The 20,035-nt window shown below is 61.5% G+C and overlaps 1 protein-coding gene across 1 annotated transcript in view; it reads left to right on the top strand.

The window, feature by feature from the left end:
* The first annotated feature begins 2,573 nt into the window (after positions 1-2,573).
* Positions 2,574-20,035, top strand: part of COL7A1 (collagen type VII alpha 1 chain) — a 30,375-nt gene continuing 12,913 nt past the window's right edge. Inside the window, exons 1-64 of the mRNA XM_052650079.1 lie at positions 2,574-2,658; positions 3,131-3,311; positions 3,974-4,133; positions 4,220-4,313; positions 4,405-4,566; positions 4,728-4,891; positions 4,973-5,102; positions 5,205-5,321; positions 5,428-5,574; positions 5,661-5,777; positions 5,853-6,002; positions 6,095-6,217; positions 6,859-7,002; positions 7,094-7,219; positions 7,329-7,472; positions 8,029-8,148; positions 8,306-8,449; positions 8,808-8,933; positions 9,035-9,181; positions 9,439-9,561; positions 9,924-10,070; positions 10,329-10,463; positions 10,549-10,695; positions 10,778-10,914; positions 11,193-11,319; positions 11,404-11,550; positions 11,638-11,810; positions 11,909-11,944; positions 12,029-12,055; positions 12,150-12,194; positions 12,268-12,330; positions 12,757-12,828; positions 12,924-12,959; positions 13,105-13,140; positions 13,322-13,393; positions 13,489-13,566; positions 13,807-13,833; positions 13,915-13,968; positions 14,091-14,153; positions 14,249-14,308; positions 14,414-14,449; positions 14,837-14,881; positions 14,961-14,996; positions 15,337-15,381; positions 15,461-15,496; positions 15,617-15,649; positions 15,963-15,995; positions 16,162-16,215; positions 16,289-16,348; positions 16,445-16,480; positions 16,578-16,658; positions 16,756-16,791; positions 16,985-17,029; positions 17,212-17,283; positions 17,521-17,565; positions 17,814-17,840; positions 18,016-18,045; positions 18,174-18,254; positions 18,330-18,365; positions 18,449-18,484; positions 18,579-18,659; positions 18,911-18,946; positions 19,332-19,394; positions 19,480-19,524. Of these exons, the coding sequence (XP_052506039.1) occupies positions 2,574-2,658; positions 3,131-3,311; positions 3,974-4,133; positions 4,220-4,313; positions 4,405-4,566; positions 4,728-4,891; positions 4,973-5,102; positions 5,205-5,321; positions 5,428-5,574; positions 5,661-5,777; positions 5,853-6,002; positions 6,095-6,217; positions 6,859-7,002; positions 7,094-7,219; positions 7,329-7,472; positions 8,029-8,148; positions 8,306-8,449; positions 8,808-8,933; positions 9,035-9,181; positions 9,439-9,561; positions 9,924-10,070; positions 10,329-10,463; positions 10,549-10,695; positions 10,778-10,914; positions 11,193-11,319; positions 11,404-11,550; positions 11,638-11,810; positions 11,909-11,944; positions 12,029-12,055; positions 12,150-12,194; positions 12,268-12,330; positions 12,757-12,828; positions 12,924-12,959; positions 13,105-13,140; positions 13,322-13,393; positions 13,489-13,566; positions 13,807-13,833; positions 13,915-13,968; positions 14,091-14,153; positions 14,249-14,308; positions 14,414-14,449; positions 14,837-14,881; positions 14,961-14,996; positions 15,337-15,381; positions 15,461-15,496; positions 15,617-15,649; positions 15,963-15,995; positions 16,162-16,215; positions 16,289-16,348; positions 16,445-16,480; positions 16,578-16,658; positions 16,756-16,791; positions 16,985-17,029; positions 17,212-17,283; positions 17,521-17,565; positions 17,814-17,840; positions 18,016-18,045; positions 18,174-18,254; positions 18,330-18,365; positions 18,449-18,484; positions 18,579-18,659; positions 18,911-18,946; positions 19,332-19,394; positions 19,480-19,524 (5,514 nt within the window). The remainder of the gene's footprint in view (positions 2,659-3,130; positions 3,312-3,973; positions 4,134-4,219; positions 4,314-4,404; positions 4,567-4,727; positions 4,892-4,972; positions 5,103-5,204; positions 5,322-5,427; positions 5,575-5,660; positions 5,778-5,852; positions 6,003-6,094; positions 6,218-6,858; positions 7,003-7,093; positions 7,220-7,328; positions 7,473-8,028; positions 8,149-8,305; positions 8,450-8,807; positions 8,934-9,034; positions 9,182-9,438; positions 9,562-9,923; positions 10,071-10,328; positions 10,464-10,548; positions 10,696-10,777; positions 10,915-11,192; positions 11,320-11,403; positions 11,551-11,637; positions 11,811-11,908; positions 11,945-12,028; positions 12,056-12,149; positions 12,195-12,267; positions 12,331-12,756; positions 12,829-12,923; positions 12,960-13,104; positions 13,141-13,321; positions 13,394-13,488; positions 13,567-13,806; positions 13,834-13,914; positions 13,969-14,090; positions 14,154-14,248; positions 14,309-14,413; positions 14,450-14,836; positions 14,882-14,960; positions 14,997-15,336; positions 15,382-15,460; positions 15,497-15,616; positions 15,650-15,962; positions 15,996-16,161; positions 16,216-16,288; positions 16,349-16,444; positions 16,481-16,577; positions 16,659-16,755; positions 16,792-16,984; positions 17,030-17,211; positions 17,284-17,520; positions 17,566-17,813; positions 17,841-18,015; positions 18,046-18,173; positions 18,255-18,329; positions 18,366-18,448; positions 18,485-18,578; positions 18,660-18,910; positions 18,947-19,331; positions 19,395-19,479; positions 19,525-20,035) is intronic.

Below are 20,035 nucleotides of genomic sequence, written 5' to 3'. Positions count from 1 at the left end.
TCCGCTAAGCCCAGGCCTGGCCCTCAAAGGCCACAGGTGCGCTGGACACAGCAGTCAAGCTCCTTGGGGTGGCGTGGGCCTAATGGGCCTTGCAGACATAGCTCGGGAGTTTGATCTCTCCTCCGGAGGCATACTGAGGGAGATATATTGAGGGTTACTGGAAAGAGGAGTGACTTGCTCAGCTGACAGCCTGGGGACTCAGGAGCATTTCGGTGTGGTCTCGGCGAGCCACCACTGTGGCAGCTCTAGGAAGAGCGGGCCTGGGCTGCAGGGGGCACAGGCTGGACAGCATCCCCAGCAAGGCTGGGGTACCACAGAGGAGGGGTAGGTTGGAGGAGGATAACCTGCCCAGCTTTGGCTGCGGTTCTGAGAAATTTGGAAGTGTCTTAAGACTGGGATGTGTGGGGTGGAACCCCCAAAAGAGGCCCCAGATGGAGACATATGGTGCAGAGACTGAAGTAGAGGAGGAAGTGTCCAGGGGAGTGTAAGAGGGAGAAAAAGACCTCTAGGGCCCCACTGCCCGGATGCAGGGAGCTGGTTTCTGGGGCTGGGCCCTAGGCTGTGTGCCTGCCAGGAGGCTGGAGCCAGGGGCCTCAGAGGGCCACACCCCTGCTGGTGAGCCTCCCACACAGGCGTGCGTCCTCAACCTAACTTCCACCAACAACCTCTCCTCCCAACCTTTGAGCGACCCCCCTCACAGCAGGCTGCCCTTCCTTTTTGGGGGGTCACCCATGGTTCTGATGAGATGGACACCCGTTCACCTGTTCCTCCAATCTCCCCTAAAGGGCAGACCCAAATGTGTGTGTGTCTACACTGTGTGCCAGCCCTGCTCTGCGCAGCCACCCTTCTGTGCAAGAAGGGGTAAAGGTCTTGAGGGGGGGCTGCCTCTGTAATGAGAGCTGTCTCTCGTTCTCTGCAGCCCTCACCTATAGGACCTATAGGACGGAGGACTGGGTGATCCTTGGATGTGGCTGAGAAGATTTTCACCTTGGGAAAAGGTTCTGGGCCCTGTGGATCACAGTGCTGTGCTCATGATAATTTGGGGCTGTCCCTGTAGCTCCAGCCTGCTGGACAACAGGAAGACCAGCAGTGCGGAGGGGCCTCACCATGCCCAGCTCTGGCCACACCAGAGACCCTCAAGCCCTAGAGGAGCTCAGAGCAGACAGGTTCAATAGATGTGCTGTCCCCATCTCTTCCCCCATTAGCCTGTGGAGCCCCAGGAGAGGCTGGGGGGATCACGCATATTGGAAGGGGGGCAATGGCAGGGGTGAGTATAGGCATAGTCTCCAGGCTTCCCAGAATTACTCAGGAGTAGCAGAAAAAATATAACAGGGCCTGCTCTTGGGAGTGACTCTCTGCCTCGGCATCAACCCCTATAATGAACACAAATGCATATACAAAGAGGGTCTCTGGCCTCATGATCACAGAACCTGCAGGAGACTGATGGGAAGTCAGCCTGGTTAAGGGGAGAGGAGCGGGGTGAAGGTAGTTATGAAGGTGGACACTATAGGTGGAGCAGGAAAGGGAGGGGGGCCCAAGATGACCTCTGGGCCTGGCAGAAGCGATGCGTGGACAGCGGTCTCAGAATGTGTGGTCGGGGGCCTGGCTGGAGCAGGTCAGGCCCACCAGTGGGGGTGGAGGCAGGAGGGGATGGATTCCTGAGAGAGGAGCTGTCACTATGGGTGGTCCGCCCTCCACACATGGATAGCCCCTCCCTGCAGCACAGCTGGACGGCATCTGCCTAGGCATCTGCCTAGGCATAGCCGGGGAGGCAGATGCAGGGCACTGGGATGGACACGTGTGCACAAGCACGACCCAGATTCTCTCCTGGCTTCCCCCTCCACAGTGGGGGCAGACTGACGTGTCCAGTGGTGGACACGGTGCAGACCAGCGGTGCCTCAGGTTCCCTGGGGTGAGCCTGAGTCCCTCGTTTGCTGTTGAGGGGATGGGGTGGGAAACAGGAGACCCACCAGACAGGGATGGCTGAATCAGAGGAGAGGCCGGCGGGACTCATGGCCTGAGGGCTGTCTGGGTGCCCCTGTGGGGGGGGGCAGTGAGTCATCTCCAGCTGCAGCTCCCCCCACCCCACCCCACCCCACCCCAACATCCTGCTGTGTCTTGGGTCCCCAGGAACCTCTCTGGAGTCGGGTCTCCAGCAGTCACGTCTATGTTTGACATAAAGCAGCCAAGATCCCTGACCCTACACCGGATGGAAGGGGCTCCCTCAACCTCTCTCTTGTAAAGAACCTCCCAGGGGAATCCCAAAGTCACCAGCGGTGGGGGGCTTTACACTTAAATGGAGCCTAATCGTTGGTCGCGGGAAGGGGTAGCAGGGGCGGCGACCTCTGGGACGATGGGTGGGGGCGGGCCGCCTGGGTCCCCGCCCGCTGCTCCGCCCCCTTGGGATCTGGGACTTTTCTCTGCTGTGGCGGCGGGACTGCGGCGCGTCTGGCGACGGGAGCCTCGGACCAGCAGGCAAGACCGGGACTGGGGGTGGGAGAGCGCCGGGCTCGGACCAGCCGAGGCCGAGGGACAGAGGCGGGAGTCCTGGCTGCCCGTCTCCCTCACCGAGGATGAGGCTGCGGCTCCTGCTGGCTGCGCTCTGCGCCGGGATCCTGGCAGGGGCGCCCCGAGTGTGGGCCCAGCCCAGGGAGAGAGGTGGGTACGGCAGGGAAGGACCCCATCCAGGGCACAGCACCTTGTCACCCGGCTCCACTCGGCCTTCATCCTAGAGCCCGCCTCCCACCCGCTGCAACTCCGCGCGCATTTCTCCTAACTCTCCCCCGGACTCCCCAAACCCTCCGCGACCCACGCTGCGTCCCCCCAACTGCATCCAGATGTGCGTGGGTCCCCTACCCCTATGACAGCCTGCGCTGGTCCCCAGAGGCCAACCTCAGTCCCTGATTCACGCCCGCACCGGCGACTCTGCCTCCCCACCAATCCTCCGCGGGAGAGTCCGCTCCAGGCTCCACCTCTGCTCCCTCCACCGCTCCCAGGCCCAAGCCAGCCTGGGCCGGTTTGCATAGTGGATGAGGCCCACCCGCCCCCTCCCCAGCCCCAGGGGACCATTGTGAGGGGAGTGGGTAGGTGGGCTCCAGGAAGAAAGCCTGGTGACTCTTGCCGGCCACAGTGAGCTGCACGCGCCTCTACGCCGCTGACATCGTGTTCCTCCTTGACGGCTCCTCGTCCATCGGCCGAAGCAACTTCCGCGAAGTGCGGGGTTTCCTTGAGGGGCTGGTGCTGCCCTTCTCTGGGGCAGCTGGGGCACAGGGTGTGCGCTTCGCGGCCGTGCAGTACAGCGACGACCCACGGTCAGTAGACCCCCCCACAACTGGACCCACCAGGGACCCTCCCCCAGTCAGAAGCAGAGAGCTCCAAGCCCCTAGTTCAGGTTTTAGGGAACCCAGGGGGTCCCCTCCTTCCACCCACCAAGGCATCCTTTTAAGAAGCAGGGATCTCCCAGATGAAGCCCTGACACCTGAGACCCCCACCTCCCCACTGGCATCCTGCCAAAGTCAGGGGCTGTGTTTTCTGATCTAGAGATGGAGATCCTCTGGGGGGAGGCCAGGAGCTTGAGATGGCCTGGGTCTGCTGGACTCCCCATGTCCTAGCCTGCTGATGCCCGTCAGCCTCTCACTCAGCAGAGGGCCTCCCTGTCTGGCCAGTGTCCACTTCCCTACAACAGGGCCCTTCCTCCTACCATTATTTAATTAAACAGACATCCCGGCCCCTGAGCCTGGGAGCCCCACGGGGGCCAGGCCTGCTCAAGCCCAGCCCCAGGCAGGACACACAGAGGCACCTAAAGACTTTGTTAGTTTGGGAGCTTCAGGGGTGGAGGGAATCACAGAATCAGAGAACTGAGAGGACCCTCAAGGGGGCCTGATAACTCACCACCTTCACCCTAGAGACCTCTGAGAGGCCAAGGCCAGAACAAGTTCTTGTCCCTAGCCTGCCGCCACCCACCTCCCCACAGGACAGAATTTGACCTGGATGCACTTGGCTCAGGCGGCGATGTGATCCGTGCCATCCGAGAGCTCAGCTACAAGGGGGGCAACACGCGCACAGGGGCCGCGATTCTCCACGTGGCTGACCGCGTCTTCCTGCCTCAGCTGGCCCGACCTGGTGTCCCCAAGGTGATCTCTCACCCTACCCTGCCTTCCAAGCTGACCCCACGTGAAAGGTCTGAGGCAGTCCTGACTTGACCCTGCCCCTGCCCCAGGTCTGTATCCTCATCACAGATGGGAAGTCCCAGGACATGGTGGACACAGCTGCCCAGAGGTTGAAGGGGCAGGGAGTCAAGCTGTTTGCTGTGGGTGAGCACCATGCTGGGGTGACGGGTCAGCTGGGGCAGGGGCAAGTCAGAGGGCATGTGGGCAGCTGAGCCCTGACTGGGCGTCACCTCAGGCATCAAGAATGCTGACCCTGAGGAGCTGAAGCGAATCGCCTCACAGCCGACCAGCGATTTCTTCTTCTTCGTCAATGACTTCAGCATCTTGAAGACGCTCCTGCCTCTGGTTTCCCGGAGGGTGTGCACAACTGCTGGTGGTGTGCCCGTGACCCTGCCCCGTGAGTTCCCGCTCACCCCGACCTGAACCCTGACCCAACCCCCAACGTGGCTGTGCCAATTCCATCCCGTGTTCCTAACCTTTGACCCTGGTGCTGACCCTGCACCCTAAGTGCTGACCCCTGATTCTCTTGCCTGGTTGCCTGACTGCCCCCTTCCCCAGCCGACGACTCGACCTCTGGTCCACGAGACCTGCTGCTGTCTGAGCTGGGCAGTCAGTCCTTGAGAGTCCAGTGGACAGCGGCCAGCGGCCCCGTAACTGGCTACAAGGTCCGGTACGCACGCCTGACGGGGCTGGGACAGCCACTGCCGAGCACGCTGCAGGAGGTGAGGTTGTCGGCAGTGGGAGGCAGAGGGCTGAGGCTCAGCTGGGCAAGATGGAGTGACCTCTGATCCTGGGCATCACAGGTGAGCGTCCCAGCTGGTGAGACCAGCGTGCGGCTGCAGGGTCTCCAGCCACTGACTGAGTATCAAGTGACGGTGGTCGCCCTCTACGCCAACAGCATCGGGGAGGCCGTGAGCGGGACCGCTAGGACCAGTGAGCAGTTTTGCTAACCTCTGACCTCACTCGCCCAATCACCCATCCCTGTAACCCTTCTCCGCTCTGGACTCACTAATCCCCGATGGGACCTTCCCCTAGCTGCTCTGGAGGGGCCGGAAGTGACCATCCAGAACACCACAGCCCACAGCCTCCTGGTGGCCTGGCGGAATGTGCCAGGTGCCACTGGCTACCGGGTGACGTGGCGGGTCGTCAGGGGTGAGTGAGAGGGGCTGTGGGTGGAAGGGAGTCCCTGCGCCTCAAACAGGACGGTGGCGTCCTGAGTCTGCAAGACCCACTGACCCTTCTGTGCCCCCCTGGGCAGGTGGGGCCACGCAGCAGCAGGAGCTGGGCCCTGGGCAGGGGTCAGTGTTGCTGCGGGACCTGCAGCCTGGCACCGACTATGAGGTGACCGTGAGCGCCCTGCTTGGCCGGAGCATCGGGCCAGCCACCTCCCTGACTGCCCGCACTGGTGAGAGGGCTGGGTGCTTCCTTCGGGCTGGGTGGGCAGGCTGGCCGGGCACAGAGGACCACTGACGTCCCACGTGCCCTGGGCAGACACGTCTGTCGAGCAGACCCTGCGTCCTGTCATCCTGGGCCCCACGTCCATCCTCCTCTCCTGGAACCTGGTGCCTGAGGCCCGTGGCTACCGGCTGGAGTGGCGGCGTGAGAGTGGTCCGTGCAGGAGGCCGGGGTGGGCAGGTGGGGTAGAGGCCTGGCCTCGGCTGGCCTAACCCCGTCCTCCTGCAGGCTTAGAGGTGCCACAGAAGGTGGTGCTGCCCTCTGACGTGACCCGCTACCAGTTGGATGGGCTGCAGCCGGGCACCGAGTACCGTCTCACACTCTACACGTTGCTAGAGGGCCGCGAGGTGGCCACCCCAGCGACCGTGGTCCCCACTGGTGAGGGCCCCCGTGGGCCTGGTCAGGTGAGCAGGGATGGGAGGGGGGATGTCCCAGGCCACCTCTCATGCGGTGTTCTCTCGCCGGTCCAGAACTGCCCGTGGGCCCCGTCACAGCCCTCCAGGCCACCGAGCTGCCTGGGCAGCGCGTGCGAGTGTCCTGGAGCCCAGTTTCCAGTGCCACCGAGTATCGCATCACTGTGCGCAGCGCCCAGGGTGAGGCAGACACGCCAGACCGAGCAGACACTGAAGTCCCAGCCCTCGGGGTCTGACTGCACCCTTTCTGCATCCCTTTCCACTCCTGGGGCTCTACCGCCGCCTCCTGTCTCCTTCTCCATCCATCTCCAAAGAAGGCCCTGAAGCCACACCTGTCACGGGGCCTGTCTTACCCCTGTCCTGCCCCTGCCTAGCTCTACACCTGGATCTGTCTCCACTCCCCGCCCCACATCCCTGACCATGGCTCTCACCTTCTCCAGAACCATGAGCTCAACCCCTGCCCTTCTATAAGCTTAGCTGGGACCACTGTCCTCCCATGCCCCCGTCCAATAGTGACCCGACATCACTATTAATAACCTGTCAGCTCACATCGTCATCCACCAGCTTCTGGCATCCTGCATCTCATGTCCCTGTCTGCTCCCTCTCATCACTATCGCCAGTCGTCACAGGCCCGTTCTTCCTGTGTCACTGTCCCTCATGACGCCTTTTATCCCCTGTCCTTACGTCTCACCCTTTTCTGTCCCATGTCCCATCCCTCACTGACCCTTTTCGCCCTGTATCTCTTTCCATCACTGACTGCCTTCGCCCCCCGCCCCCATCCCTCACTGACCCCTGCCTGCCTGTCCTACCTTCTCTTGTAGGGGTTGAGCGGAGCCTGGTGCTTCCTGGGAGTCAGACGGCCTTTGACTTGGATGACGTCCGGGCTGGGCTCAGCTACACGGTGCGGGTGTCAGCGCGAGTAGGCAGCCGGGAGGGTGCTGCCAGCATCCTCACTGTCCGCCGTGGTGAGCATGGCACGCGAGAGCTGGGGGGACAGCTGCCTGACTCACTCTGGGGTCCTGGTTTTGATCCCTGACCTCTGTCTTTAACTCCCAGAGCCAGAAACCCCACTGACCACCCCAGGGCTGCGGGTTGTGGCATCGGACGCAACGCGAGTGAGGGTGGCCTGGGGACCAGTTCCCGGAGCCAGCGGATTTCGGATTAGCTGGAGGACGGACAATGGTCAGCGGGGCGGGAAGGGGAGGGCTGTCGGGGGGCGGGGACAATCAGGGTGTGGGGGGCCCGAGGGCAGGCAGGGGCCGTGTGCACCAGCACTCCCCTCTGACACTAGGTCTGGAGTCCAGCCAGACAGTCCCCTCAGACTCTACCGCCACCGACATCGTGGGGCTGAGACCTGGGACCTCCTACCAGGTGGCCGTGTCGGCGCTGCGAGGAAGAGAGGAGGGCCCCCCTGCGGTCATCGTGGCTCGAACCGGTCAGGGCCTGAGCCGGCCCCCTGACGCGTGCTCTCCGTGCCCTGTCAGACCCGCATGGCTTCCCTCTCAGACCCTCGCTTCTGCACAGAACTCCAGTCTCCCACTTTAGGTCCCCGCTGCCTGCTCCCCTGAAGTCTCCCTTAAGTCCCTGCTTCTTCAGATTCCTCTGCCTCTCTCTCAACACCCCACTCTTCTTGCCCTCAGGCTTCCACCCCTCACCTCTCAGCCCCATTGGCTGTTTTCTGCCGGCTCTGACCCTCCTCTTAGACTTAGACACTTTCTACTCCTAACACCTCCACCAGAACCCTGTTACCTTCTCTATCAGACGCTCTGGTCTCCCAGATTCCTGTCCGCTGCGGCCTCAGATTTCCACTGTCCCTTCTGTCTGAACCCCTCTCCTTCCCCATCTGACCCACCCACTGCTTTTTGCTGTCAAATCCCTGCCTCCGGTTAGACTCCCATTGGTTTCCTCTAGTAGATAGATACGCAGCACCTCCCCCATCAGACCCTCCGCTGCCTCTCCCATCAGACTCCCCCATTGCCTCTCCCCTCCAGAACCACTGGGCCCAGTGAGATCGGTCCATGTGACTCGAGTCAGCAGCTCATCTGTCACCATCACCTGGAACCGGGTTCCTGGTGCCACAGGGTACAGGATCTCCTGGCGCTCAGGCCGAGGTGGGGACCAGGGATTTGGGAAAGGAACTGAGGTTTTGGAGGTTGTGGGGGGGCAGGTCTGGGTGGAATGGGAGCAGGGAGTTTCTTAGGGGTCCAGGTGAGACATTGGGAGTCAGAGTCAGGATAGTCCTAGGGCTACCTTCATCCTCACTCCTAGGCCCAGAGAAATCCCAGTTGGTTTCTGGGGAGGCCACGGTGGCCGAACTGGATGGACTGGAGCCAGATACTGAGTACACCGTGCGTGTGTGGGCCCGTGTGGCTGGTGTGGACGGGACGCCTGCCTCTGCAGTTGTGAGAACTGGTAGGTGGACCCTGGCCAGCTGCTAACCACACGTCACCGACTGGCCCGTCCTGCTGTGTATTCCTGAGTGCTCCAGCTGCTCGCCCCATCGCTGATCCGCCCGTGACTTCTCTTCCCACACTGACCTGCCCCCCACTGACTAGCGGGCCATGCACAGTGACCTCCTGGCTGCTCCCCACTGCCCACTCCGAGGCAGTGAGCTCCTCCCTCTCAGGAGCTGCCTACACTGACCTGTCACACTCAGCTCACACTGAGCTTCAGATAGCCCTTCCGGCACTGAGGAAGGTCTCAATGCCTGTTCCGCCACCCGCTTCTCTGCCAGCTCTCCAGTGACCCCTTTCCCTGCCTCTGCCCCCAGACCCTCAGCCCGTGGGCAGCGTGTCGAAGCTGCAGATCCTTAATGCTTCCAGTGACGTTCTGCGGGTCACCTGGGTGGGGGTCACTGGAGCCACAGCCTACAGACTGGCCTGGGGCCAGAGCGAGGGTACGGTTCCCTGATCCTGCCCTTGCCCTTCCTGGCTGGGATTGCCCCCCTCTGGCCCGCCTCCTCCATCTCTGACCGCTACCCTATGCTCACCTGGCCAGGTGGCCCCACAAGACAGCAGATTCTCCCAGGAAACACGGACTCCGCAGAAATACGGGGCCTCGAAGGCGGAGTCAGTTATTCAGTGAGAGTGACCGCACTCGTAGGGGACCGCGAGGGCGCGCCTGTCTCCATAGTCGTCACCACCCGTAGGCAGAGCTTGGGCTGGGGCGAGCCTTGGCTCGGCGCCTCCAGGGCTTGGGGGCGGGGTTTGTGCTCGGGAATGGAAAAGGGACCAGGGATTGGTCGTCGTGAACCTGTGGGGGTGGGGTCTTCTGGGGGAGGCGGGATGCAGCCTGGATCGTGGGCCTATTGGGGGCGGTGCGTCTTCCAGGGTTGGCCTGGAATTGGCACAGATCGGGGCGGGGGCCGGAGCCTCCCTGATGGGCGTGCTTTTTTTCTCTAGCTCCTGAGGCTCCTCCAGCCCTGGAGACACTTCGCGTGGGGCAGCGAGGGGAGCACTCGCTGAGGCTGCACTGGCAGCCGGTGCCTGGTGCACGCGGCTTCCGTCTGCGTTGGCGACCTGAGGGTGAGAGGTACCCCCGGTGGGGGGGTGGGGTGTTAGGGATCACTGGGAGAGGGGCTGGGAGTGGGGTCCGTGAAATCCGTGAGAGTGAGCACGGATTGTCAGTGGGGGGTCTGCGGGATTGCTGAAGGTACCTGGGATCAGTCACTTAGGTGTGTGGGATCAGTGAGGATCATTCAGGCAGAATCAGCGAGAATGAGGATCACAGCCAGGAGGTAGACCTCATTGGCAGAGTCAGTCAGTGAGGCTGGCGGGGGTCGTGGTCAGTAAGGTAGGTGAGGGTCAGTGAGGTGGACGTGCCCATTAATGCCAGCCTGTAGCATCCTCCTACATGCCCCCGACCTCCACCCTCACGCCTGCCCCAGGTGGCCAGGAACAGTCCCGAGTCCTGGGGCCGGAAGTCAGCAGCTATGACCTGGATGGGCTGGAGCCAGCGACCCACTACCGCATATGGCTGAGCGTCTTGGGGACGGCTGGAGAAGGGCCCCCCTCGGAAGTGACTGCATACACTGGTGTGTTCCTACCCCTACTGATGACCTACACCTCTACCCCGACTTCCTGCACCTGATGACCTACCCTGACTTCCTGCACCCCATGACCCCGAGTGACTCCTCCTGTAGCCCCCTCTACCATTCTTAACCTGGGGTGATCCCGGCATGACTTCCAGTGACACTTCCTTCACCAAGCTGAATCTGCCCCAGGGTCTCTTTAGATCTCTCTGGGTTCTCAGGACACGGACTCTGATCCCCAGTCTTTGATTCCTCTTCCAGAGTCACCTCGTGTCCCAAGCACTCAACTGCGTGTGGTGGACACGTCAGTCGACTCAGTGACTCTGGCCTGGACCCCAGTGTCTGGGGTGTCCAGCTACATCCTATCCTGGCGGCCTCTCAGAGGCCCTGGCCAAGGTGAAGGGGAGGCCTGGGTTGGGGCAGGTTGGCAGTGGGGGCTCCATGGAAGGCGTCCTGTTTAACTGAGTTCTGTCCTCTGCAGAACTGCCTGGGGCCTCACAGACACTTCCGGGGACCTCAACTTCCCAGCGGGTGACAGGCCTAGAGCTGGGCATCTCCTACCTCTTCTCCCTAACTCCTGTCCGGGACGGTGTACGTGGTCCTGAGGCCTCTATCACACAGAGCCCAGGTAGGGTGGGCACCACAGGAGGGGCCCACCAGAGCAGCTGGATGGGCCGGGTTCCCCAGAAACTCAGCCCCCTTTCCTGCAGCGTGTCCCCGTGGCCTGATGGATGTGGTGTTCCTGGTGCACACCACTCGAGACAACGCTCATCGCTCGGAGGCTGTGAAGCGAGCCCTGGAGCACCTGGTGTCTGCACTCGGGCCTCTCGGGCCACAGGCCGTCCAGGTTTGGCCCCAGAGGCAGCCAGACTCTGGCCTGTCTCTGCCCACCCCTGGCCCCCACACCATTGCCCTGCCCTGCCAGCCGTCCAGGTTTTCTCCCAGCCCTTCTGCAGGCTCCAGATCCCCTCACTAGCTGGTTGACCCCACATCGTGCCATCACCGCTGACCCCCCAGTAGTGCAGGTTCACTTATACACGTTGGGCTCTGTGTCCCCTGCCAGGCTCCATGTCCCCTCTGCCTGCTGGGTCGTCTTCCCCAGGCTCTGTGTTTTACCCACACTAGGTCGGCCTCCTGTCCTACAGTCACCGGCCCTCCCCACTGTTGTCGCTGAACAGCTCCCATGACCTTGGCGTCATCCTGCAGAAGATCCGCAACATCCCCTACACGGACCCAAGCGGGAACAACCTGGGTAAGGACTCCATGGACATGGACTCTTGGGGCTCTCCCTTGGGGGGCTCAGTGCCCCTGGGTTCTGACATGTCCTTTCTCCCAGGCACAGCCGTGGTTACAGCCCACAAATACCTGCTGGCACCAGATGCGCCTGGACGCCGCTGGCATGTGCCGGGGGTGATGGTTCTCCTGGTGGATGAGCCCTTGAGAGGTGACATCTTCAACTCTGTCCGTGAGGCCCAGGCTGCTGGTGAGGAGCAGGGCTGGTGGGAATGGGACCTGGGAGCAGCTTTGGCCCTGGCAGGGTCATCATGCAGGCTGCTGGACCACTCCTTAGGGCTCAAAGTGGTGATGCTGGGCCTGGCGGGAGCTGACCCAGAGCAGCTGCGTCGTTTGGTGCCTGGCATGGACCCTTCCCAGACCTTCTTCGCTGTGGATGATGGCCCGAGCTTGGAGCTGGCCATCAGTAGTCTGGCAGCAGCCCTGTGTCAGACAGCTTTGACCACACAGGTTTGGAAGGGGTGTCTGGGGGACTAGGTGGTGGAGAAGAGTGGGTCTGGGGGCTCTTGGTTGAACTGCCTGACCTCAAGGAGACCCTGTATCCACAGCCACAGCCAGAGCCTTGCTCAGTGCATTGTCCAAAGGTGAGTGTCCAGGGTTGAGAGTGTGAGTGAGGGCCACTCTTGGGGCAAGCCACTCTGACCCTCACCTGACTTGTCTTTCCCCAGGGCCAGAAGGGGGAACCCGGACAGATGGTGAGTGGCTCCGATGCGGGGTAGAGAATGGGTTGGGGGGCCCAGTGGGGCAGGGGAGGCCAGCAGCAGAGGACTCACTGATCACCTTTCCTAGGGCCTGAAAGGACAAGCTGGGCCTCCTGGCCCCCCCGGCCTCCCGGTGAGTGCCTCCCCACGCCTGTCGTCTGCACCCCGAGTAGTGAAGTGTCCCCTCACCTGCTGTCTCCTCGCAGGGCAGGATTGGTGCTCCTGGCCCCCAGGGACCTCCTGGAAGTGTCTCTGCGAAGGGCGAGAGGGTGAGTGTAGAGAACACTGAGGTTCCCCTAAGACAATCCTTGAAGCTTCCTCAGTGTCTTTAGAAGACAGAGTGGAAACACAGAGTGTTTCTGGAAGCCTAAGTGAGTGTGATAGACGGTGGCAGAGACTTTGGAGAAGGGCCTGAAGTGGAGGGGGCCAGTGGGGTTTCGAGGGCCCCGGAGAGCCTGGGTGGAAGTTCAGAGTCCTTGAGGCATGGAAGGCCCTGGCCTCATCACTGCCCCTGTGCCTGGGGTTCGGCTCCTTTCAGCTCAGGGGCAGCATCTCGGCCCCATGGCTCCACCCCCAACAGCACTTGGGCCTGTGGGGTGAGGGGTCCAGGTGAAGAACAGTCAGTCTGCACCCCTCCAGCGAACCAGGGGCACCGAGGGAGGGTCCCTTCCTGCTCTGACCCTTTGCCTCCTTAGGGCTTCCCTGGGGCAGATGGGCTCCCAGGCACCCCTGGCCGCCCTGGGACTCCTGGAGCCCCTGGTCCGAAGGTGAGCAAGCCTTGCCCTCGCAATTCACATGATGGGACACTTTGCTTGAGTGGGTGGGGTGGTCTGACTGCTCTGACTCTGGCTTCCGTTTACAGGGCTCCCCAGGGTGGGCTGGCCCTCGTGGAGAACCAGTAAGTTGCTCTCCCTCTCAGCGTCTTCCCAGAGCTCTTTCTGTGGAGGCGGGGGGACCTGGGGTGGTGGAGAGGGATTGGCCTGTGGGGGCCCAAACTGAAACGCACTGAGATCAGACATCACCCTTTGCTCTTTTGCCCTCAGGGAGAGCGAGGACCTCGAGGCCCAAAGGGGGAGCCGGTAGGTGAAGGACGGAGGGGAGGGAACCAAGCTGGATGTCCCAGGGAGGAGCAGAGTTGCCCCCCAGCCTGACACTGTGCAGGGCCTAAGGCATCCTAAGGAGTAGCTGGGGACTTCTGGGGCTTCTCCCACCTCAGGGTTCCCATACTCTGAATCCTGCCTGCTGTTCTCTGTCCTGCAGGGAGAGCCCAGACAAGCCATTGGAGGCGAGGGCCCAGGGCTTCCTGGGCAGAAAGGGGATCCTGGACCTCCAGTAAGTTCTAGAGTATGGTGGTGGGGGGAACCTACGGGGGGTGGGAGAGAATGGGGGTCATGGGGCTGTGCTTTACACTTTGTCTCTTCCATCAGGGTCCCCCTGGATCTCGTGGGCCGTTGGGGGACCCGGGACCCCGGGGTCCCCCCGGATTTCCCGGAACAGCTGTGAAGGTGACAGCATGACCACCATGGTCTCATCACCTCCATGTGACCCAGTGATCTGGTGACCTCATTTGAACCCACACTACCCCAACTGGTCACTCTGAGCCCATAGGCCCTCTTGGCCACCCCCTGCCCGTGACTCCTCAGTTCTTCCACGACCTTTGTAACCCCGTTTGGCCACAAGATGCCCATTCCTCCTGGGATCTTGGGAAGTAGAGGTGTAGCCATGGGTCATGATCTCTCTTCCAGGGTGAGAAAGGCGATCGTGGGGAGCGGGTAAGTAAGGGGCAAGTTAGGCTGGGGGTGGCATGGAGCCTGATTCCCCTGGCCACCTCCCGACTTGCTGTTCTTTCCCAGGGCCCCCCTGGACCAGGTGACGGCACTGCTGCTCTGGGCGAGCCTGGGCTGCCGGTGAGGGACCCCGGGGGCCACGCTCCGGGTGTGGATAGAGGAGCTGGGGGCTCTGCTGGGGCAGTTGGGGGGCGGGTGCTGGGCCTGTTTGCGGCTCTCAGTTTCTCCTCACTTCCTGCTAGGGTCTTCCTGGAAGCCCTGGACCCCAAGGCTCAGTTGGCCCCCCTGGAGAAAAAGGAGAAAAGGTGGGAGATGTGACCTGTTGCTGTCCCAGTTCTTGGGTAGGGGGAGGCGTCCGGGTGCAGGGAGCAGGGTCTTTTACCGTCTGTTCCTCCTTCAGGGTGACTGTGAAGATGGAGCCCCGGGCCTCCCAGGACAACCCGGGATCCCGGGTGAGCGGGTGAGTGTGGGGGCCTGGGGGTGGGCAAGGCCCCGGCCTCAGCCTCAGCCACCGACCCTTTGCTCCATCCTCATTACCAAACCCAAACCTCTGAACCCCTTTCAGGGCCTTCGGGGACTTCCTGGAGATGCTGGCCCCAAAGTAAGTGCTGGGACTTCCCTGGGGGCCCAGTGGTTAAAACTCCGAGCTTCCAATACAGCTGGTGCAGGTTCGATCCCTGATCGGGGAGCTGAGACCTCACATGCTCCATGGCCAAAAAAAGAGATCATAAAACAAGAGAAGCAATATTGTAACAAATTAAATAAAGACCAAAATAACTTAAAAGGGAAACCAAAAAATGTGCCCTTTGGGGAGGTCAGGTATGAGGGGTGACACACTGGGACCCTTGCAGGATTAGGGGACGCAGAGGACTGGAGGTGAGAGTTCTCTCCAGGTCGGAGGTTGCGGTTTCAGGGGTGGATGGCTGGAGCCTGAGACCCCTCGTCTGGGCTTCAGCAGTGAAGGCCCCTTTCCTGTCTCTCCCCTCAGGGCAACCGAGGACTAACAGGGGCCGCTGGTGAGGCTGGAGAGAAGGTCAGTGCGCCCTGGGGGGTCTCTCAGGGCCCTGCAGGGTCTAGGGTGGACTTGGTTCTGACCCATTCTGTTCCATCAGGGTGAACGTGGATTGCCTGGCCCAGTGGGACCACAGGTGAGCCTACTGACCCCAGTGTCAGCTGACCTTGGCTCCCTACCCCTCCTGGTTCTGGCTTCTTGCCCTTGACCTCCACTGCCCCTGACCCTCCACCCCTCCTCACATGACTTCTAATCTCTGCTGCTGCAGGCTCTAACCCTCAACCTCAGGGACCGGCTTTTGGGTCTCTGACTCTGCTGAACTGACCTTGACTTCCACTAACCTGGTCTCTGTCTTCCTGCTGACCTCAATCCTGATCTTCTGGGACCGCCATCCTGAACCTCCAGCCCTTCTCTGCCATCATGCCTCTACCCTCGCCTGCCCCACCTGGGTCAGCATTTCTGCTTCTCTTCCCCAGGGGCTGCCGGGAGTTGCTGGACGACCTGGACCTGAGGGTCCTGAAGTAAGTCTGTGACTGTGGGCCCAGGAGGGGGCTTTTTGTGTTCCTCCCCATCCTGGGCTCACGCTTTCTCCATGCGCAGGGGCCACCAGGACCAACCGGCCGCCGAGGAGAGAAGGTGGGTCACGGGCTGGGAGTCAGTCCCCTCTATACTAGGGATTGTGGCAGGTGGGACCCTGGGCCTTTGAGTCCCCATGTGGGTCCCTGACCCAGCCCTGTTGCTATCCTCTGTCCACAGGGGGAGCCTGGTCGGCCTGGAGACCCCGCAGTGGTGAGTGAAGGGAGGGTGGGTCTCTTGATCACAGCACAGCCCCTTGAGGACTGTAACCCACCTGGAAACCAGCACTGTGGGCTCAGAGCTCTGTGACTGACGTTGTAACAAACCTTCCAACTTCTGGCTGTGATGCTGTGACCCTATGACCCTTGTACAGGCCGTGAGCCCCGTGTGACCCCTGCCCTGCTCCCAGTGGTGACCCTGTAACCTCTGGGCAGAGACTTCCGGTTTCATATATACCCCCAACCTCAATCAGGGCTGTTGTACTATGATCCCTTGGCCAAGCCATGTCTGTCCTGTTTGTTTTCAGGGACCTGGGGGTGCTGGAGCCAAAGGAGAGAAGGTATGTCTGGCGAGAAGTGAAGGGCAGCTGTTACAGGGTTGAGATCAAGGTCACAGGGTGCGCCTCAAGCAGGGCCCCTGGAGGTCGTGACAGTCATGGCATGACGGTTGGATGGTGGGGCTCATGGAGCTGGGGCTGAGGCTGATCTCGTCTTTATCACCTCCAGGGAGATATGGGGCCCCCGGGGCCCAAAGGAGCTACCGGATTCAAAGGGGAACAGGTGAGTGTGGGAAGTGTTAGGGGGTCGGCAGGTGACAGTTACGTCCCTTGACCTCTGATCTTTCCTTCCACAGGGCTCACCTGGCTTGGCTCTTCCTGGAGACCCTGGCCCCAAGGGAGACCCTGGAGGCCGAGTGCGTAAATGTGGGGAAGGGGAATGTGACAGAAAGAGATGGGGTGCTGCCTGGGAGCCCCAACTAAGTCCTGTCTCCCCTCCCCATGCCCTGCAGGGTCCCACTGGCCTCACTGGCAGAGCAGGACCCCCGGTGAGTGCCTGTGACCTTGGGTACCACCAAGGTTTCTGGGGTCCCCTCCCCTCAAGGACTGGCTATACGTGCAGCGTCACTCTCTCCTCCTCCACAGGGTGACTCAGGACCCCCTGGAGAGAAGGGAGACCCTGGGCGGCCTGGTTCCCCAGGACCCGTCGGCCCCCGAGGACGAGACGTAAGAGGGCTGGACTGGGGGAGTGCTGGGGGTGGGGAGCAGAGTATGCTGGCACCCCTGGGAGCTGGGGATCAGGGCTGACCCTCATGTCTCACAGGGTGAAGCTGGAGAGAAGGGCGACGAGGGTCCCCCGGTGAGACTCCTTCCCGCTGTGGTTTCTGATCCTTTGTCCTTGAGTGGGAATCCCAGGGGGTGGGCTCCACCAGGTTATCCCGTCCATCCTCCTGCCGCCTGTCCAGTCAGTACCCAGGCCCATTCGGCCGCCCCTCTCTGAGTTAGTTTGAGCCTAACTCACCTGTTTGATACGGGGTTCTCTCCACTACCAGGGTGACCCAGGTTTGCCTGGAAAAGCTGGCGAGCGTGGCCTTCGGGTGAGGCTTTGCAGGGAGAAGTAAGGGGGGTTCTGTATTAGAAGAGGTGGAAACAAAGGGGATGGGAAACTCTGACATGGTTTTCGGGGTGATGGAGAACCCGGGGCAGTATGGAGGTCATAGGGTGATCTGCAAAATCCTGGGAGGGGGAGGGTTCATCTCACACCAGCTACTCTTCTCAGGGGGCGCCTGGAGCTCGGGGGCCTGTGGGTGAGAAGGGAGACCAGGGAGATCCTGGAGAGGATGGACGAAATGTGAGTCACAACCTCTGACCCCTGAACTCTAACCTCAGCTTCAGTCTCCAACCATCCAGCTCCCAGCTTCTGACCCTGCCACCCCAACCCTACAATGCCCAACCCTCACAGTGATTTCCTGTGACCCCTCATCACAACCCTCAAAAGCCACAAGGATCCCCATGAGTCCCTCGGGTGTTTCCAAAGGCCCTCAGACTGCCGCCCCTCCTTACTGACCCTGACCCTCTGCCTCTGCAGGGGAGCCCTGGACCTTCTGGACCCAAGGGTGACCGTGGGGAGCCAGTGAGTAGTGCTGGTGTTTCGGGCACAGAGGGTATGGAGGGTTGCGGTACTCTGTCTGGTGAGCATCTCCGCTAAGGGCCTGGAGATCAAGGTCAGGAGCTCTGGTGGTCATCCCCAGGCCTGATCTGGCTTCTGGGGCTTGGCATAGAGGTGCAGGGAATTTAGGAGCAGAGCTGAGCTTGGGGCAAATCTGAGCTATCCCGTGGGGCCCCAGAGTTCCTGTTGACTACAATTATTTCCTTCCCTAGGGTCCCCCAGGAGCCCCTGGACGGCTGGTAAGAACTGACTCTGTCTGATCCTCTCTCATCTCTCCCACCTGCCCCTGCTGGCCCCACACATCCCTTCCACTGACTCCCACTTTCCCCACTGTCCCTGGATGTCTTCACTGGCCCTCACCCACTCCCCTTCCCCTAGTTGGACTGTCCTTCTCACTGGCCATTCCCCCCACAGGTGGACGTGGGACTTGGAGCCGGAGAGAAGGTACCAGGCTCTGGGGTGGAGTGAGGCTGTAGCATGGAGAAGCATTCCAGCACCCCCATGACCGGTTCTGCCCTGGGTGCGCCTGTGGCCCCAGTGGTGTTCCCTCAACATGCTCATCTCTGCCACAGGGAGAGCCTGGGGACCGAGGACAGGAGGGTCCACGAGGACCCAAGGGCGACCCTGGCCCCCCCGGAGCTTCTGGGGAGAGGGTGAGTGTGGCTGGTCCCGTGGGGCCGCATGGGCCTGGGAGACCCTGCTCTGATTTCTTCCTCTCCCGTCATCAGGGCATCAGTGGACTTCGGGGGCCTCCAGGCCCACAGGTGAGTGATGCACTTGGTACCATCAGCCTAAGTGTCCATCTTGCCCTCACCTCTCACTGACCTCGTGACCTTGTTCCCTTCAGGGGGACCCAGGTGTTCGGGGCCCAGCAGGAGAAAAGGTGAGAGGGCGTGGAGGGTTTCCGACTGTCAGCCTGGGCCCTCAGATCCATCTCATCCTTCGAGGCCTCTTACCACTCACTCTGTTTTCCCCAGGGCGACCGGGGCCCTCCTGGCCTGGATGGCCGCAGTGGGCTGGATGGGAAACCAGGAGCCTCTGGTCCCCCTGGGCCAAATGTGAGTTGTGGCGGTCACTGCGTGGTCGCGCCTCTTCCCTTGTCCCTTCGTATGTCCCCAGTCTCCGGAGCCTTGTGGGTCTTGATGAGCTCTGGGGCCAGCTGGGTTATCTGTGTCTCCTAGTACGCCACCTGGCTGGGGGGTGTTACTGCCTGGCAGGCCTTGGGTTCACAGGAACTAGTGGCCCTGTCAGAGGACAGCGCCCCGACCCCATGACCACTGTGGACTCCCTGACTTGAGTGTCTCTTCAGGGTGCCACGGGCAAGGCCGGAGACCCAGGGAGAGATGTAAGTAAGGGGGGATGTTAGGATGGAGGGCAGCTCAGGGGTCCAGCATAAACTGTAGCCTGGTCGTCATAGTTACTGGCAGTAGGGGCATTGGTCCAGCCCTGTCCTTGGTAGGGTCCTGGTCCCCTGGCAGAGTTCTGCCTTCCAGTCTTCTCTGCCTTGGGGCCTATAGTCGGACCCCCCAAACCTGAGGCTTCTTCCCTTTGGAGTTTCAGCAGGGGACACCCTACCCTATTGAGTCTCAGCCTTGGGACCTCAATGGTACCTCCCAATTCTGGGGGGGTCTCCATCCTGGAGGAGGTTTCTGTGGGGTCCTCCAAGTCCATGGATGTGCCCCAGGGGATATCTCAGTGACCCTCTCAATCCTAGCAAAGACTTTTTCCAGGGACTTCCGGGCCTTCGAGGAGAACAGGGCCCCCCTGGCCCTGCTGGTCCCCCCGGAGCACCGGTGAGTCCCACTGTCATGGTACCCTTTTGCCCCCTTCCTGCCCTCACTCCAACCCTGACTTCTGACCAGTGATCTCTTCCCACAGGGAAAGCCAGGCGAGGATGGCAAGCCTGGCCTGAATGGGAAAAATGTGAGTGTCTAGAGTAGACACAGGGAAACCTCCAGAAAAATGCTAGCACCTGGACACAGCCCAGACGTGCGACACACAAGGGGCACACACGTAGATACAGGCTGATGTGCACTGACACCTGTGTACCTGACCCCCACACACAGACACGTCTGGAAACACATGTCCACGCGCACACAGAGGCAGCCTCACAGACACGGTCAGTTAGGTGGACATGTCAACCTGTGCCCGGATGGACCAACTCAGGCTAAAATAACCACGGCCACGGGCACAGGCGAAGGGCACAGACACAGATGGAGAGGTGCAGACACACAGGTGTGAAGCCCCCATTCAGGGACACTGAGGACACAGACACACAGACCCCGCAGCCACACTCGGATACGTGCTGTGCCAGGGCCCCAGGGCCGCACGTGGACCTCTGTGGAGGTGTGGGACACACTGCCAAGGCTCTGAGGGGTGACACCCATGGCGACATCCCGACATATGCATTGGTATCCACACTCACTCATACACA

This window comes from Budorcas taxicolor, chromosome 1 (assembly GCF_023091745.1).
Source record: "Budorcas taxicolor isolate Tak-1 chromosome 1, Takin1.1, whole genome shotgun sequence".
Taxonomy (NCBI): Eukaryota; Metazoa; Chordata; class Mammalia; order Artiodactyla; family Bovidae; genus Budorcas; species Budorcas taxicolor.
This window is presented reverse-complemented; position numbering and strand designations above follow the sequence as displayed.